Genomic DNA, 17,157 nt, shown 5'->3' with positions numbered 1-17,157 from the left:
AATTCTAATGTTGCCTAAGGCCAGGACAATGTAAGCATGTGAAGTAAGCCTCATTCTTATATAAGACTCAGTGGAGAGACAGAGAAAAAAATATTCAAAGGGAAACAGGAGGAGCAAGAGGAGGTGGAGGAGAAAGAGGAGGAGGAGGAAGTGGAAAGGGGAGGGAGGAAAGGTAGAGAATGAAGGGAAAGACAAGAAAGAGAGAGAGAGAGAAAAGGAAGGAAGGAAGGAAGGAAGGAAGGAAGGAAGGAAGGAAGGAAGGAAGGAAGGAAGGAAAGCAAACCTAGGGCCATTTGGTACAGTCATGTGCCAGTTGCATCCCTAAAAATACATTCTAGCTTCAGAATCTCCCTGGGTGATTTCTTCAACATTTAAAAATCTGCTATTAGTATGACATAGTTTGATCCCTGGCTCTGGCTCCTAGTTCTGGCTTCCCACTTATACAGACTCTGGGAGGCAGCAGGGATGGTTAAAAAGCTTGAGTGCCTACCACTCCCATGGGAGACCTATATTGAATTCAGGGCTCCTGGCCTGACCTGGCTCAGTTTCACCTATTGTAGGCATCTGCGTATGAAACATGGGACAGGAGCACAACTGTCTCTCTCATTCACTCCCCCATCCCTCTCTCACTGCCTCTCAATAAAGATAAATAAATAAAATAGAAATTAACTATGTCATTAAAATTATTTTTAAATGCTTTCCTATCCCAAAAACACTTAAAAAATCATAGATGTTCCAGGCCTGAGGTTTTGTGATAATTCTAAAAATAAAAATCAAAATCAAGTTAAGGATTCACTTGCTTCTCCCAGGCCACTTGTGCTGCCAGAACATAGACTCTAACTCGTCCTGATTCCTCAATACATTCATAGTTTTCTTTTTTTTCCCCCTGTGAGTCAAACTCTATTGCATTTCTTTGATGAGCTTACCTGTCCATATAAAATATGCAGATTTTTCTGGTTTCCATAAAAAACATTATAGGTCTCCAATAAAGAATTAAGTTGTTCCCTAAAAAAAAAAAAAAAAAAAAAAGATTCAGTTCCAATCAGCCTTGGGCTTCTTAGCAGTAAAAGGTAATAATAATACTTTCAATTCATAGAGAATGAGAGAAAAAAGTGATTCAATGAAATCTTTATGGTTCTGTCATTTTGACTTAATGCCAGTGATTGAAAACTGAAGGCTTCTCATAACTTAACAAACAATGAAGGTGTTAACTCAGAGGTAAATAACTAAAGCATGAAAAATGGGCCAAGAGTGGTGAGCAGAGAGTGCAAGTGGGGAGAGGCAGCCATGAAATAGTCATTGGGTTTCACAACACTTCTGTTTGGCAACATTTAACGGATGTTAAAGTACCCATCTGTTATGCACCTGACACTGTGCTTCCCACTGGAGAGAAAGCAATGGTCAAGGAATGGTTGCTTCTCCTGGATTATTTCACTCTAAGTGGCAGGTGGGTTGTGGTGCTGAAACACTGGTTCCTGCCACACCTCCATCCTTCCACCCATGTTGCCAAGTCTTGAGATATCTCACCTGGATTACAGTAACAGTCTCCAAAAATCCTCCCTGAGGCTGTCTAATCTCAACAGCAAATACTATTTTAGTGCAACACTGACTCTCCCTCTCTTTAGCTCAGAACTCTCTAATGTCTTTCTCAATTTTCAGAATAAAAGTCAACATCCTTATAATTCAAACAACGACTTAAAAGGCTAGATGTGCCCAGGCCTTTGGTTATCTCTTCCTTCCCATTTCCTATTATTCTTTCTTCACTATCTACACTTAGCTTTGAATGCTCTGGTCATACTCTAATGCCAGGGCCTTGGCCTGTTAATCCTTCTCAGAACAACAGTGACTCAACCCTACATCATCCCATCACTAGCTCATTCATCTTCTTTAACCATTTAATCAAAGGTTCCCTTCTCAAGGTGGCCTTCTGCGTCACCCAGTCTAAAAGTTTGCATCCCTTCAACATTCTGTTTTCTTCTTTTGCATCTTCTTGGAGTCACATCTAACTTTCTATACACCATACTTATTCATCTTATATTCTGCACCTCCAAGAGGGAAGAGGTGCTTATACATTTTACTCACATCATATTCTGTGCCAGGAAGAGTACTTTGCACATGGTACGAATTCAATAAACCCTGGCTAAATGCTATTAGTAACAAATTCTTAAGTGAAGTAAGTCAGGCACTGAAAGATAACTATCATACAATCTCACTCCTATGCGGACTCTAAAACCGTGGGCCTCACAGAAGTTGAGAGTGGAATGGGGCTTACCAGAGGCTGGGAGAATAGCGGGAGGAAAAGATGGGGAAGGCTGATTAACTGGCTTTAAGTTACTAGTGTTCTGTTGTACAGTAGGGTGGCTACAGATAATGATAATCTATGGTATATTTTTTCCAAAAGAAAAAAACTAGGATTTTTGAATGTTTTCATAATAATGAAATAATGTTTAAGCAGATATGCTTATCCTGATATGAACATTATACAGTGTATATATCCATCAAAACATCACATGATGCCCCATAAATATGTACAATTTTTATGTACCAGCCTAAAACTTTTAAAAATTATCAGAAAACTTTTATCCCTCAATTTTATTTAATGGTCTGGTACAATAAGAAACAAAGGGGGAAGTCTTTTTTATATTAGGGAATTTTATAGGGAAAAAAATTCCCATGAAATTAAAATTCCAAGTATTTTTCTCACCAAAATCCCTTTGCCCTTCAACATCTGAGTCCCTCTCAGATGAGCAGCCACTTTGGGAGGGCAGGTGGTTTCTCACTGCTCCTAGTGGGCTCCTACTTCCTGAACAGTGAATGACAGGTCTCTTCTATATGGATTTTTATACATTTGAAATAATGTAAAATACTTTTCCCATTGAACTTGTCTCAATTGTAATTTTCAACATGCACATTTCCAAGGATCAATACACTCCACACAATTACCATATAAAACAAATTCTACAGATGGCCTCCATGCTATTGTTCAATTTTCCAACTGGGTTCCTTTCAATTTTTAATGTTAATGAATATTTCTGTTCTAAATATCATTGGGCACACTGATTTTGTTCCCTCGGGCTCATTGCTGTGGGATTTTTTTCCTGCAAATTATGCTCCTGGCAAAGAACAGGAGCACTTTTATAGCTCTTCTTTTTTAGTTCCAGACAGAAATTTCAGGTTCACTTGGGATGCAACTCCTAATATGCTGAGCTATGAGAGTCCTTATGAAAGCAAATGAAGGTTTACATAATGCTACTCCCTCAGCTTCTGTTTCTGTATTTAGTGGTCTGGTACAAGTAGCCCTCAAAATAGGTACCCCAGGATTGTGTGCAGAGGAAAGCATTTCTGTACTTGCACAGAGTTTGACAAAATCTTCAACTGGAATATGTCTCTAAATGACCCAGGGAGCTAGCAGGTGATGGCCCTGCCTATCTGTGTTTGTAAATAAAGTTTTGTTGGAATAGAGCCACACCCGTCGGTTTGCTGGTCATCTATGGATGCTCTGCTCTCCCACCTCTACTACAGAGTCACATAGTGGTGATAGCAACCATACTGTAGACAAAACTTAAAATATTTATAATTTGGCCCCATGTAGAGAAAGTCTGCCAAAACATAATCCATTGTGTGACACTGGATACCAGGGAAATCTTCCCCATCTTTCTCACCAAGAGCAGGATCTTTGATTGAGAACTAATGGTGGCCGGCGCCGTGGCTCAACAGGCTAATCCTCCACCTTGCGGCGCCGGCACACTGGGTTCTAGTCCCGGTCGGGGCGCTGGATTCTGTCCCGGTTGCCCCTCTTCCAGGCCAGCTCTCTGCTGTGGCCAGGGAGTGCAGTGGAGGATGGCCCAAGTGCTTGGGCCCTGCACCCCATGGGAGACGAGGAGGAGAAGCACCTGGCTCCTGGCTTCAGATCAGCGCGGTGCGCTGGCCGCAGCACGCCAGCCGCGGCGGCCATTGGAGGGTGAACCAACGGCAAAAGGAAGACCTTTCTCTGTCTCTGTCTCTCTCTCTCACTGTCCACTCTGCCTGTCAAAAAAAAAAAAAAAAAAAAAAAAAAAAAAAAAAAAAAAAAAAAAGAGAACTAATGGTGCGCTGGAGGACAAAAACAGTTGCTAGAAGGAATCATTTCTAGTGTAGCATAGGCCAGTTAGAGAGATTCTGGCCACAATAACACATTTTGCATTTTCTAAAGAACAAAGAGAGAGGAGCTCCAAGGCTCATAAAGAAATGATAAGGAGATGGAACTGCTAGATTTTCTGATATCATCAGGATGCTCTGTGTATACATATGTTGAAATCTCACACCTGCTTCATATACAATAACCATTTGTGATTGAAAATAAAAAATAGATTGGAACACAGTGAACTAAAATATTGGAATAAAATTAGGTAAGTTAATAACACAAAGTAAAGTGAGGAACTAGGAAAGAAAATTCAGAGTTTCATGAACAACTACAGCAATAGTGAAGGTGAATTCCAAATATTTATTTTGTCTTTTGCACATACCTTCCAAGAGGAACTGCTTTTTTAATTTGAGAGGTAGAGAGAGGGAGAGACTGAGAGAGACAGGGACAAACAGAGTTCCCATGTGCTGGTTCATTCCCCAAATGCCCAAAATGGGTGAGAGAGGGCCAGAAAGAAGCTGGGAGCTGGGAGCTGAATCCAGTTTTCCCATGTGGATGTCAGGGACCCAATCACTTGGGCCATCACCTGCTGCCTTCCAGGGTGTGCATTAGGAGGAAGCTAGAGTCAGGACCAAAGCCCTGGCACTCTGATGTGGGTTGCAGGCATCTAACAACTGGGTCAAATGCTGGTCTCCAGAGGAACTTTTGAAGATAGTTGGCTTGTGTGCCTGGTGATATGAGTCTAATATAAACAATGGAAAGAAAATGATAACCTATCTCCTTCTGGTTTGACGTAACCAACAGGCACAAGGAGTTGAAGAGTTGCTGACAAATTGATTCTCTGTATCTGGTGATGATTCGCAATGTAGTCTCTACAAGAGGGCCTGTACTAACAGCCGGTCATTCCTACATGCCAGAGGCCCCGTGTAAGCAGAGTTAAGAGGTCCTGGTCACCCTCACAGGTAGGGAGAGCTTTAAGAGATCACTGCTGCCTAGGGTGAACCTCGGTGGGTAATAATTAAACAAGAAGAGGGGGAAGAGTTTACCTGGCCAAGGAAAGAATGCTAACAAGGACCAGGGACGTGCAGCTACTTCTGTCATTTGTGGAAGAAACTCAGAGTTGGGATTCTATGAGTCTAACATGTAATGAATCCTGTGAACCATTTTAAGAAATTCAGAATTTACTTTGCACACAATGGGGAGCTGTTGGAGGTTCTAGACAGACATGATGAACATCAGGAGAGTCTGAAGGAACGATTTCAGCACAACTACAGATGGGGGCAGTGGGATGAGTCAGGCAACTGCAAAACCGTGGGGTGCAGGTGCAGGACCGGGTCTGGTGTTTCATGGAAAAACTGTCAAATGTCCCACAAAGATGGAGGGATATAAAATCTAGAAGGAAAGCCAAATAACTGTAACATGAGAACTGTATGGTTTAGGGGATTCAAAGCCAATTGAAGATGTTAACCAAGCAATTTTTAGGAAAGGGACAAGGGTTTAATATACACTATGCAGGCCACTGGTAATTTTAAGAAATTTCTTTTGGGCCTGGTGCTGTGGCATAACGGGTAAAGCTGCCGCTTGCAGTGCAAGCATCCCATATGGGCACCATTCGAGTCCCAACTGCTCCACTTCCGATCCAGCTCTCTGCTGTGGCCTTGGAAAGCAGTAGAAGATGGCCCAAGCCCTTGGGCCCCTGCACACTCATGGGAGACCCGGAAAAAGCTCCTGGCTCTTGGCTTCAGATCAGCGCAGCTCCAGCCATTGCAGCCAATTGGAGAGTGAACCAGTGGATGGAAGACTTCTCTTTCTCTCTCTCTCTCTCTGTCTCTCCTTCTATCTTTTTAACTCTGACTTTCAAATAAATAAATACATCTTTTAAAAAATAAGAAATTTCTTTAAATGGATTCCCCTCTACAGAAAAAGGAGAAGAAAGTAAAAGAATAAAAAAGAAAAAAATGTATATACCTTTCCCTGTCAACTCTAGAAGAGTTCCCCACCCAGGGTAGATCAGCTGCTTAATGTAGACTGTTCCATTGCCCTAGGACTGTTTTAAAATGGGTATGAGAAATAGATTCTGCATCTGATCTTCTTCATTTAATAACTAGAGATGTCTAGAAGCCAGAGGATGTCCGAGAAATAGACACAGCGTTCAAAGGTAATTTATGCATGAGACATAAAGAAATGGATTTTCTAAGGAAAAGCCGTGGTGTTTTGGAACACAGAATACCACACCACAATATGTAAGAAGGATTTTTAAAAGCATCATTACAGGGGCAGTGTTATCCTAGCAGTGGAGTCACCAGGTAGGATGCCCATGTCCCACATCAGAGTATCTGGTTTTGATGCTCCAGCTGTTGACACCAGCTGTCTTCTCTTCTATGAGGCAGTAGGTGACGGCTCAAGTGGCTGGGTTCCTGCCATCCATGTGAGAGAGCCGACTGGAGTTCCCAGCTCCTGATGGGCATCTGGGGAGTGAACCAGTGAGTGGAAGTACTCTTTCCCACTGCCTCTCATATAAATAATTTTTTCTTAAAAAATTTAAAATCATCATGCACCATGTAATGTGGATTTCTTTGTACTGAACTGAGGAATGTTATCCTTTGCATTTCTAACTAAAGGACCAGATCGAATCATAAGTTTCTCCATGCTGGACGCTGAGTGTCTGCCACCAGCAGTGCTGAAGAAGAGCCTGCAGATGCTGACAGGTGCCTAGAATTCTTCATCACAACTCTGGGAAGAGGGTGGGCCAAGAGAGACTTCCCACAGGGTGTGAGGGTCGGGGAAGGGTGCCGAGGAGACCCCGGGCTCCTGTTCCTTTAAGGCAATCTCTTGGTGTGAATGAGGAAGGGTGGACCCAGGGCTAACTGTAAAAAGGTCAGGTGTACTTTGTACTCTGTGGCTTGAGTTGCAGCTGCTCAGCAGATGGGGAATTACCCACAGAATGACGTGTGTCATGAGTAATGGATTTAGCAAGAATTGAGTTCCTCAATCTTATCAGGCAATATAGCCAGAACAATTTAGAAGGAACCATTTTTATTAGATTTTGTAAAACTATAATAAGCATAAGCATAGGCTGCTGGGTGGTTGTGAATTAGGCTCATATCCTCAGACGGAAGGGATGTCAGGTAGTTGTTGTAGCAAGAGTTTCCCTCTTGTTTTAATTATGATTTACTTGGAGCCATTCAGGGAAAGCAGAAATGCTATGGTAGGCTGTACCCCACCATAAGTTTCAGAGACGACCGCGTGACGTCAAGAGAGCTGCCAAAGACGATTTGACCTTTGGCCGTACTTGGCTGCATTCCTGCGTCTGTGTTCCTTCTGCTGCTTAGAGACTACTGAAAAACGCTCATGGCTCAAGTCAGGCAGCCCCTCCACTGCGTGATGACAGCAGCGTCCAGCTGTGCATACGCTCCTCTTTAAGAGCAGGAATCGAGCATTTGCACCGGTCCCTTCAGCGAATGAAAAACTGAAGCAGATTAAAAGCAGTAGCTTATTCTCTTGCACGTTCAGTTTTTCCCCCATGCATTTTGTTCACAATGAGATTACTAAAATGTTTCAATTATTAGGGTCATAGAACTGAATTGAAAACTTTTTGTATGTTTTTATTAAGTAACTAGGAATGAAACATACAAAGGTCATACAAATGGATTATTTGCTAGGAATAAAGGTTGTGGTTTTATATCATGTGTTACAACTCTGGAAACTTTGCAACCTCTTTATAATAAATGTGTAATGCATTCAAGGTTTTTCCCTGTAGTTTCCCATCCATTTAAATATAATACAAACTTGTATGTTTTTTGGAAAGATGGAATCAGGAACTATGCCAACAGATAAAGCCAAGACATGAAGCAATCTGCCAAGACAAAATGTCATCCCGTTCTCCTGATGTCTGCAAGCGCTGACGGAATTCTCTGAACCCACTTCATCCACGTGAATCAACATATCCATGGCATCACTACCGCACACTTGGGCAGTCCTTTTGCATCAGCAGCCATAGCGGCAGCTCCTCTTGCCTTTGCCCTCATCTGCTGGCTCAGAAGATGAAGGAAAAGCGTGCCTTTCACCCTTAGCACAGAGAGCTCCCTCAGCCAGCAAAGTGGGTTATTCTCATTTCCATTGCAAATGCAGCGATCAGGTTCCAAGATCTGAAAACTGACAAGCTGGGGGAGAAGAAGTCTGTCTATCTCAACTGAGGTGAAAAGACAGGTCCTGAATTATCAGGAGGCCAGAGTTCTGCCCTCCTCTCTGGACTTCAAAGCCCTGGCCAGGGCACATGTGCCAAAGGGGCTGCTTTTGTGAAGAGCAAAACATTTGACTTTTCCGGCAACCCTGTTGCAATACTATGAATTATGACTGAGGATGGAATACTATGAATTATGGTGGGGATGCTGGCACCTGTGACTTGTTTCCTCTGTTCTTCCAAGCAGTTCTGTCCCTCATCCTTACCTCCTTCTGCTTCTCTTACTGTTGACTACCGATGATAAGAAGGACCTGGGAGTTTCACATGATCTCTAGGGATCTAATCCATGGTATGATAGAGCCACCCTTGTCTCATTTGGACACAGAAGCACCCTCCAGCTATTTTTGGCTATTTTGTAACTTTGTATTTTCTGGGACATTCTTTTTTTTTTTTTTTTTTAAAGAACAAGATTGCCCTTTATAAAAAAATGGGCCTGGCACCCTTAATGGTCCTTAACTTCTAGGACCCACCCAGATAAGAGCTAAAGGATTAAAGATTAAGGAATCATTTCATAGCATTGTAAAGAAACTTGAAGTGGTGGTTGGTCAGTAGGTACAAAACAAGGAAAACATCCAGAATGTTCTATCCATGAAAACTCCCCCACCTGAGAGGGGCTATAGTGACTTGGAACCGTGTCACTGCATGTTAATAAAATATGGCGAGGAAGCTAATCAGGGAAGGCAAAGGAGGGCTACATATTTTTTGTCAATGTTTGTTCTTCTGATGAAAGCAGATGCATGCTCTAGATCTGACATCTGACAGTTTTTAAAGAGATCTCTTCATTATGGGCATTCAGTGTTTTTCACAACCTAGCATGTTTTGCAGTCTTCAGTGAGGAGAAGCACTTAAGTATTCCCTTTCACTTTGTGTTTGGCTTCTGAAGTTGAAGATGACAATTTCTGAAAATTTACAACCTACGGTTGTGGTTGGCAGTGGCAATGAGTGGGTGCCACAGCAGTCCCTGGTTTCTCTTATCACAAGCAGCTGGCTTCCTAGGGGCCACCGGGGCCATCAAGGGGACAGGAAAGAAAGAGCGAGGGAAGCCCTGGCTGTCTAATCTCCTTTTGGCCCAAAACACACAGAAAACATGGCTCACAGCTGGGATACTTTCACAAGTCTGTACTAATTTTTATATTTTGATTGTAGTCCAAAATGGGGGCTTGATACGTTGTTAGGTGAAAATATATTTGTTGTTGTAACCAATTGCTTGGGAGAGAACAGATTAAGAAACATTTAGTGCCTAAAGAAATAGTGGGGGAAGCTATAGAAAAAAACATATACCCTGTATGCATGGACAACATGAAGCCCTGGGGGCCATATGATTATACTGGACAAAGGGGTTTTCCAACTCGCACTCACAAAACAAGGGGTTCTGAACTTGGGGCACAATCACCTGAAAGGCTCGTTGAAACACAGACTGTTGTGCTGTACCCCCAGAATTACTCACTGAACACGTCTGGAGGAGTCCTTGGAATTTGCCTTCCAAACACATGCCCAGGCAGTTCTGATGCCACTATTTCAGAAATCACACTTGGAGATCCACTTTCTTACATCTTAGAGTGCTGAGAATCCAAGTGATTTTATTCTTTTAAGTGACTGAAGGGGTGGGCATTTGACCTAGCAAGTAAGCTGGTTAGGACACCCATGTCCCAACGTCAGAGCTGCTGGGTCCAATATTTGACTTCAGCACCTGAGTCCGGTTTCCTGCTAATGCGGACCCTGGGAGGCCATGGTAATAGTTCAAGTGATTGGGCCCCTGCCACTATGTGAGAGACCCTGACTGAGTTCTCAGCTGCTGGCTTTGGCCTGGCCCAGCCTCGGTCATTGTGAGCATTTGGGCAATCAGAGAATGGGAGTGCTTTCTCATTCACTCTTACTCTCACTCTAGCTCTCTATTATTTAAGAGACAGAGAGGTTGGGACAAAAAGGGGAAGCCTTGCAATGGGCAGATTGCAGGTTGAAATATGAGGCCATTCTAAATAGAACTAAAATAATCACATATAAGCAACCTAGACATTTGAATGTAAACTAAGAGACAAGTGCTATGTAGATAATCCTTTTGCTCTGAGATATGAAACAGTGTGAAGATATGAAACAGTGTGAAGATATGAAACAGATGTAAAGTCAAACTAATGCGTGGACCTAGTTTTTTTCAGGTAGTTAACTCTCCTACTCATCCATATTCAAGAAAAATGTACAGCGGGATTACCATGCAACAGACACCGTAAGAGACGCTGGAGGGGCAGTGATGCACAAAGTCCTCAAGGCCCCTGCAGTGGTGGGACTTACTTTGTGGTGAGGATGACAAAAGAAAAGAGAAAATAAAGAAATATAATACTTTTATATAGGGGCAACTTTGGGGAGAATGCTGAAAGAGGGAGATGTGAAAGAGTTCTTAGAAAGAGGGCATTGGACGGCCAGCGCCGTGGCTCAACAGGCTAATCCTCTGCCTTGCGGCACCGGCACACCGGGTTCTAGTCCCAGTTGGGGCTCCGGATTCTGTCCCGGTTGCCCCTCTTCCAGGCCAGCTCTCTGCTGTGGCCAGGGAGTACAGTGGAGGATGGCCCAAGTGGTTGGGCCCTGCACCCCATGGGAGACCAGGAAGAGCACCTGGCTCCTGCCATTGGATCAACGCGGTGCACTGGCCGCAGTGCGCCTACTGCGGCGGCCATTGGAGGGTGAACCAACGGCAAAGGAAGACCTTTCTCTCTGTCTCTCTCTCTCACTGTCCACTCTGCCTGTCAAAAATAAAATAAAAGTAAAAAAATAATAAGAAGAAAGAGGGCATTGGAGAGAGATGGTCAGGAGGACAGAAATATTAAACTGAAACTTCAGTGGTGGGAAGGAGCCGGTCCTAGGAAGAGAATGGAGCAGTTAGGCTGGTACTTTGTTCAGTCCTGGGTCTTGCTTCTCTCTCATCTGTGACTTACCCTTTCTTTTCATGGTTTTTCTAATACAATCCCTACTTTTTTTGTAAAGTCAGTTGAAAAGTAAGCACAAGTGTCCACACAGAACTGGTCCTGCCTGGAGCATATGCAAGTTGGCTATAAAATACCACCCTTTGTAGCAACAACTGGGACTCTGTGCTTGTGGGGTGGTCCTTATTCCCTTGGGAGGGAAACCATCTTCCCACTCTGTATTCATTTTACTGCTGGTCCTTCCAGCCTTAAGGACCTCTGGCATTGTCACTGGAGGGTATGAAACATCGAGGTGGCCAGTGATTCCCAGGGCCATCCACATGAGCACCCACAGCTTTCCTGACCCATGTCTTCTTAGTCCTTCTGGCTCTTGCTTTGCAGGTGGCTCACATGGCCATGCCTTTCACCCCTAATTCTCCTTACGTTTGACAAACAACACACTAAGCAAACTCGTGTTTTCTCTTCTGTGCATCCTCCACCTGTTGCCCACACCGTATGCAGAGTACTTACATAGAACACATCTAATCCATATCATCCGCTCAGCTACCTTGAGTGTCTCCCCATTGCTGATGGGGTAAGACCCCTGAATCCTTATCATGGAGGTCTTGGTCTCTTTCTGTAGCCTCCTTTCAAAAGATGATTTCCCTGTGTCCTGCACTCAGCCATCACGAGTGTGCTGCCGCTCGCCAGCCACAAGGATCCTGGGAAGACTCCTCGTGTCAGGAATGCTATCCCACCCACCTCTGGAACCTGATCAGCCCCCTCCCACTCCACTCCATCTCCCTACAAACACTGTTTTCAGGGATGAGTCTTCCCAGAACCCTCTGTCTCAGCTAGACTCTTATCTTTTCATGGAACTGGGTTCTGTCCTTTCCGAACAATGGACCTCTGTTTGAGGCCTTTAGACCTGTGGTTCCCGGACTGTGATCCTCAGACCAGCAGCACCTGCACCACCTAGAGTTTAACAGGCCCAGGCACCTAGAGTTTAAAAGGCCCTCCAAGTGGTTCCGAGGAAGACTTCGGTTTGAGCTCTGCAGCTTCAGAAGGCAGACTCATTTGTTTAGGAATAAGATATAGAAAACTGAATGCTGATCTACTCTGTGGGGAGTGGGGGGGGGCGGCTTTCACTTGTGTAGCTAACACAAGAATTCAGTAAATTTTATACATGTAATATATTTCTGGAGTAAACAGACTTTCCATGGAAACAGTTTCGGTGTATCTTAGAACAATCTTGTTTTTAAACTCACTAAACGATAATAGGTAACAGTGGAGGAAATGAATTTTACTTGGAGTATCAGACCAGTCATACTGATATGCTCAATGACTATTAGCACTAAGTTCTTATTGAAAAATATCAGCTATATCGGGCCGGCGCCATGGCTCACTTGGCTAATCCTCCGCCTGCGGCACCAGCATCCCATATGGGCACTGGGTTCTAATCCCGGTTGCTGCTCTTCCAGTCCAGCTCTCTGCTGTGGCCTGGGAGGGCAGTGGAGGATGGCCCAAGTGTTTGGGCCCTTGCACCCGCATGGGAGACCAGGAGGAGGCACCTGGCTCCTGGCTTCGGCTGGTGCAGTGCCAGCCATAGCGGCCACTTGGGGAATAAACCAACGGAAGGAAGACCTTTCTCTCTGTTTCTCTCTCTCTCACTGTCTATAACTATACCTGTCAAATAAATTAAAAAAAAAAAAGAAAGTAAAATATCAACTATAAATAAAGCTGAATAAATGTCCTTTTTCACATATGTGGGGGACATTATTGTGACATAGTAACAGATGTGTTATCCACTTTCTTGAAATCAATTTTCTTGTGTGTTTGCTGCATTATCAACGATAAGTACTGTGAGTTTTTACAAAGAATCCCAATGTGGAAAAAAAGTCTAATTTTTAAAGGAGATAGCTCTAAACATGTTTAAAACCATTTGCCTCTGGTTGATTTTAAAATCCTGACTCCTTGTAGAAATACTCCAGAAAGGGCTCCTTTATCCTTAGCTGAAGACAGAAATTCAGCTGCCTTCAGGGCAGTGGTGTCCTCCTTTGTCTGGCACCTCCTTCAGGACTCGCAAGGGCATGTGGTGTTTGCTCCTGTGCCTCTGATCAGAGAGGACCTTGGTCAGAGAACCTGGGCAAACGTTGCTCTCCGGCTGCACTAGCCAGACAGGAGGCAGCCTCTGGAACACTGGTTCTTTGTGTTTTATTTCTGCTTAGAGGTGCAGGTGGCCGCCTCCTCTGTTAAAGCAGAGGGTGCTGGCCAACATGCTTGGAAAAAGAAAGTGCTCGGAATAATGCGCTCTCTGCAAAAATTTATGACATCAGGCTAATTAAGCTTATTTACTGCAGGCAGGAACACACACGTGCCTTTGGGCTGCTGTTGGAGGCTGCACAGCCTACAAGGGTTGATATTAGATTGCTAAGTAGCAGAAAAAGTCCAACAGAGTGAACTATGATCTGCATTCTAAACTGGATTTGAACTTCTTTTTTTGGTTTTGTCTTTTAAATACAGGGCTGGCACTTCACCAAAGTGCACTGTTTTTATCTTACTACCTGAAAAGTAAGTACTGTGAAAGCAACCATATGGAACCCTCTTTTAAAAACAAAACAAAACAAAACAAAAAAGCAAAACAAAACAAACCTCAGCTCCCTAAGATTATTTGCCATGTAAAGCAGAATGGTGATGACCTCAGGCAAGAAAGTAGAAACAAGAACCTTAGTCATCCGAGCACGAAGCTCACCTGTGCCAACACCCGTCAACAAGGAAGTTTCTAAGCTAAGAATTCTCACTCTGCGTTAAGACACAAATGATACGCTGCCAGTGGCGAGTGGGAACCCGAGTGATCCTGTGTCTCCCACTACATAGAACATAATTTGTATACCATCATTTTGATGTTATGCAGTTACTAATATTCGTTTTATGGTCTACAACATCTATTTTGGTAAATGTTCTAAGGATACTTTAGAGTGGTGGTTTCACCTGTATATTCTTGCAGATTTTCTTCCTACTCATTCTGTCATTTGCTCAATAAAAAATACTGGGATATCAGATGAAAAAAAATTAGGACCTTTTATTTTATTGAATATTTCTAACTAACTCAGTCTAACTAACTCAGTCAGGCAAATTCTATTTTACTATTTGTTTTCATGTATTTCTGTACAGGAAAAGAAAAGTCCCCCAAGAAGTTGGTAATTTCTGTCTTGTTTACCAAAAGGGCAAGTATATAGACAGGGAACTGAAAAACAGTTTGTTAAGCGAATAAATGAGTGGGGGGTGTTTGCTGAAGAGGTGTACACTGGCTATCACAGTTACCCAGTGATTATTTCGGGTTACAAATTTGCAGTGATTTGTTCTGGCTTCAGGAGTTTTCTTTGTGTCAGGAAGTCAGAAGTTCCTGATCCTTTCCTCTTTGAGCCATGGTTCAATACGGGTTAGAGTCACCAGATTGGCTATGGGTGTAGCCAAGGGCCTATACTGTTAAGGAACAACTGATATGGAAGCAGGGGGCTCCTGGGCCACATTTTGAAAAACGCTTTCTTTAGCCGCCATCACCTTAATTCCTAAGCCGGAGAAAGATGCAGCATTGAAAGAAAATTACAGACCAATATCCCTGATGAACATAGATGCAAGATTCCTCAATAAAATACTGGCCAATAGAATGCAACATCACATCAGAAAGATCATCCACCCAGACCAAGTGGGATTTATCCCTCGTATGCAGGGATGGTTCAATGTTCGCAAATCAATCAATGTGATACACCACATTAACAAACTGCAGGAGAAAAACCATATGATTATCTCAATAGATGCAGAGAAAGTATTCGATAAAATACAACACCGTTTCATGATGAAAACTCTAAGCAAACTGGGTTTGGAAGGAACATTCCTCAATACAATCAAAGCAATTTATGAAAAACCCACGGCCAGCATTCTATTGAATGGGGAAAAGTTGGAAGCATTTCCACTGAGATCTGGTACCAGACAGGGATGCCCACTTTCACCACTGATATTCAATATAGTTCTGGAAGTTTTAGCCAGAGCTATTAGGCAAGAAAAAGAAATGAAAGGGATACAAATTGGGAAGGAAGAACTCAAACTATCCCTCTTTGCAGACGATATGATTCTTTATTTAGGGGATCCAAAGAACTCTACTAAGAGACTGCTGGAACTCATAGAAGAGTTTGGCAAAGTAGCAGGATATAAAAACAATGCACAAAAATCAATAGCCTTTGTATACACAAGCAATGCTATGGCTGAGAAAGAACTTCTAAGATCAATCCCATTCCCAGTAGCTACAAAAATGATCAAATACCTTGGAATTAACTTAACGTTAAAAGAACTCTATGATGAAAATTACAAAACCTTAGAGAAAGAAATAGAAGAAGATACCAAGAAATGGAAAAATCTTCCATGCTCATGGATTGGCAGAATCAATATCATCAAAATGTCCATTCTCAAAAGCAATTTATAGATTAAATGCGATACCAATCAAAATACCAAAGACATTCTTCTCAGATCTGGAAAAAATGATGCTGAAATTCATATGGAGAAACAGGAGACCTTGAATAGCTAAAGCAATCTTGTACAACAGAAACAAAGCTGGAGGCATCACAATACCAGATTTTAGGACATACTACAGGGGAGTTGTAATCAAAACAGCATGGTACTGGTACAGAAACAGATGGATAGACCAATGGAACAGAATAGAAACACCAGAAATCAATCCAAACATCTACAGCCAACTTATATTTGATCAAAGATCCAAAACCAATCCTTGGAGTAAGGACAGTCTATTCAATAAATGGTGCCGGGGAAAGTGGATTTCCACGTGCAGAAGCTTGAAGCAAGACCCCTACCATTCACCTTACACAAAAATCCACTCAACATGGATTAAAGACTTAAATTTATGACCCGACACCATCAAATTATTAGAGAGCATTGGAAAAACCCTGCAAGATATGGGTACTGGCAAAGACTTCTTGGAAAATACTGCAGGAGCACAGGCAGTCAAAGCCAAAATTAACTATTGGGATTGCATCAAATTGATAAGTTTCTGTACTTCAAAAGAAACAGTCAGGAAACTGAATAGGAAACTGACAGATTGGGAAAAAATATTTGCAAACTACACAACAGATAAAGGGTTAATAACCAGAATCTACAAAGAAATCGAGAAACTCCACAACATCAAAACAAACAACCCACTTAAGAGATGGGCCAAGGACCTCAATAGACATTTTGCAGAAGAGGAAATCCAAATGGCCAACATACACATGAAAAAATGTTCAAGATCACTAGCCATCAGGGAAATGCAAATCAAAACCACAGTGAGGTTTCACCTCACCCCAGTGAGAATGGCTCACATTCAGATATCTACCAACGAAAGATGCTGGTGAGGATGTAGGGAAAAGGGGACACTAACCCACTGTTGGTGGGAATGCAAACTGGTTAAGCCACTATGGAAGTCAGTCTGGAGATTCCTCAGAAACCTGAATACAACCCTACCATACAACCCAGCCATCTGACTCCTTGGAATTTACCCAAAGGGAATTAAATTGGCAAACCTAAAAGCGGTCTGCACCTTAATGTTTATAGCAGCTCAATTCACAATAGCTAAGACCTGGAACCAACCCAAATGCCCATCAACAGTAGACTGGATAAAGAAACTATGGGACATGTACTCTATAGAATACTATACAGCAGTCAAAAACAATGAAATCCGGTCATTTGCAGCAAAATGGAGGAACCTGGAAAACATCATGCTGAGTGAAATAAGCCAGTCCCAGAGGGACAAATATCATATGTTCTCCCTGATCGGTGACAACTAACCGAGCATGAAAAAGGAAACCTGTTAAAGTGAAATGGACATTATGAGAAACAATGAC

General features: G+C 42.7%; 1 protein-coding gene across 1 annotated transcript in view; it reads right to left on the bottom strand.

The window, feature by feature from the left end:
- RASSF6 (Ras association domain family member 6) overlaps positions 1–17,157 on the bottom strand; it is a 59,500-nt gene that overhangs the window by 23,696 nt on the left and 18,647 nt on the right. The window contains exon 3 of the mRNA XM_062198693.1: positions 927–1,005. Coding sequence (XP_062054677.1) covers positions 927–1,005 — 79 coding nt within the window. The remainder of the gene's footprint in view (positions 1–926; positions 1,006–17,157) is intronic.

The sequence above is a fragment of the Lepus europaeus genome, chromosome 8 (assembly GCF_033115175.1).
Source record: "Lepus europaeus isolate LE1 chromosome 8, mLepTim1.pri, whole genome shotgun sequence".
In the NCBI taxonomy this organism is placed as follows: Eukaryota; Metazoa; Chordata; class Mammalia; order Lagomorpha; family Leporidae; genus Lepus; species Lepus europaeus.
Note: the sequence above shows the minus strand (reverse complement) of the source record. Positions and strands in the feature narration are given on the sequence as shown.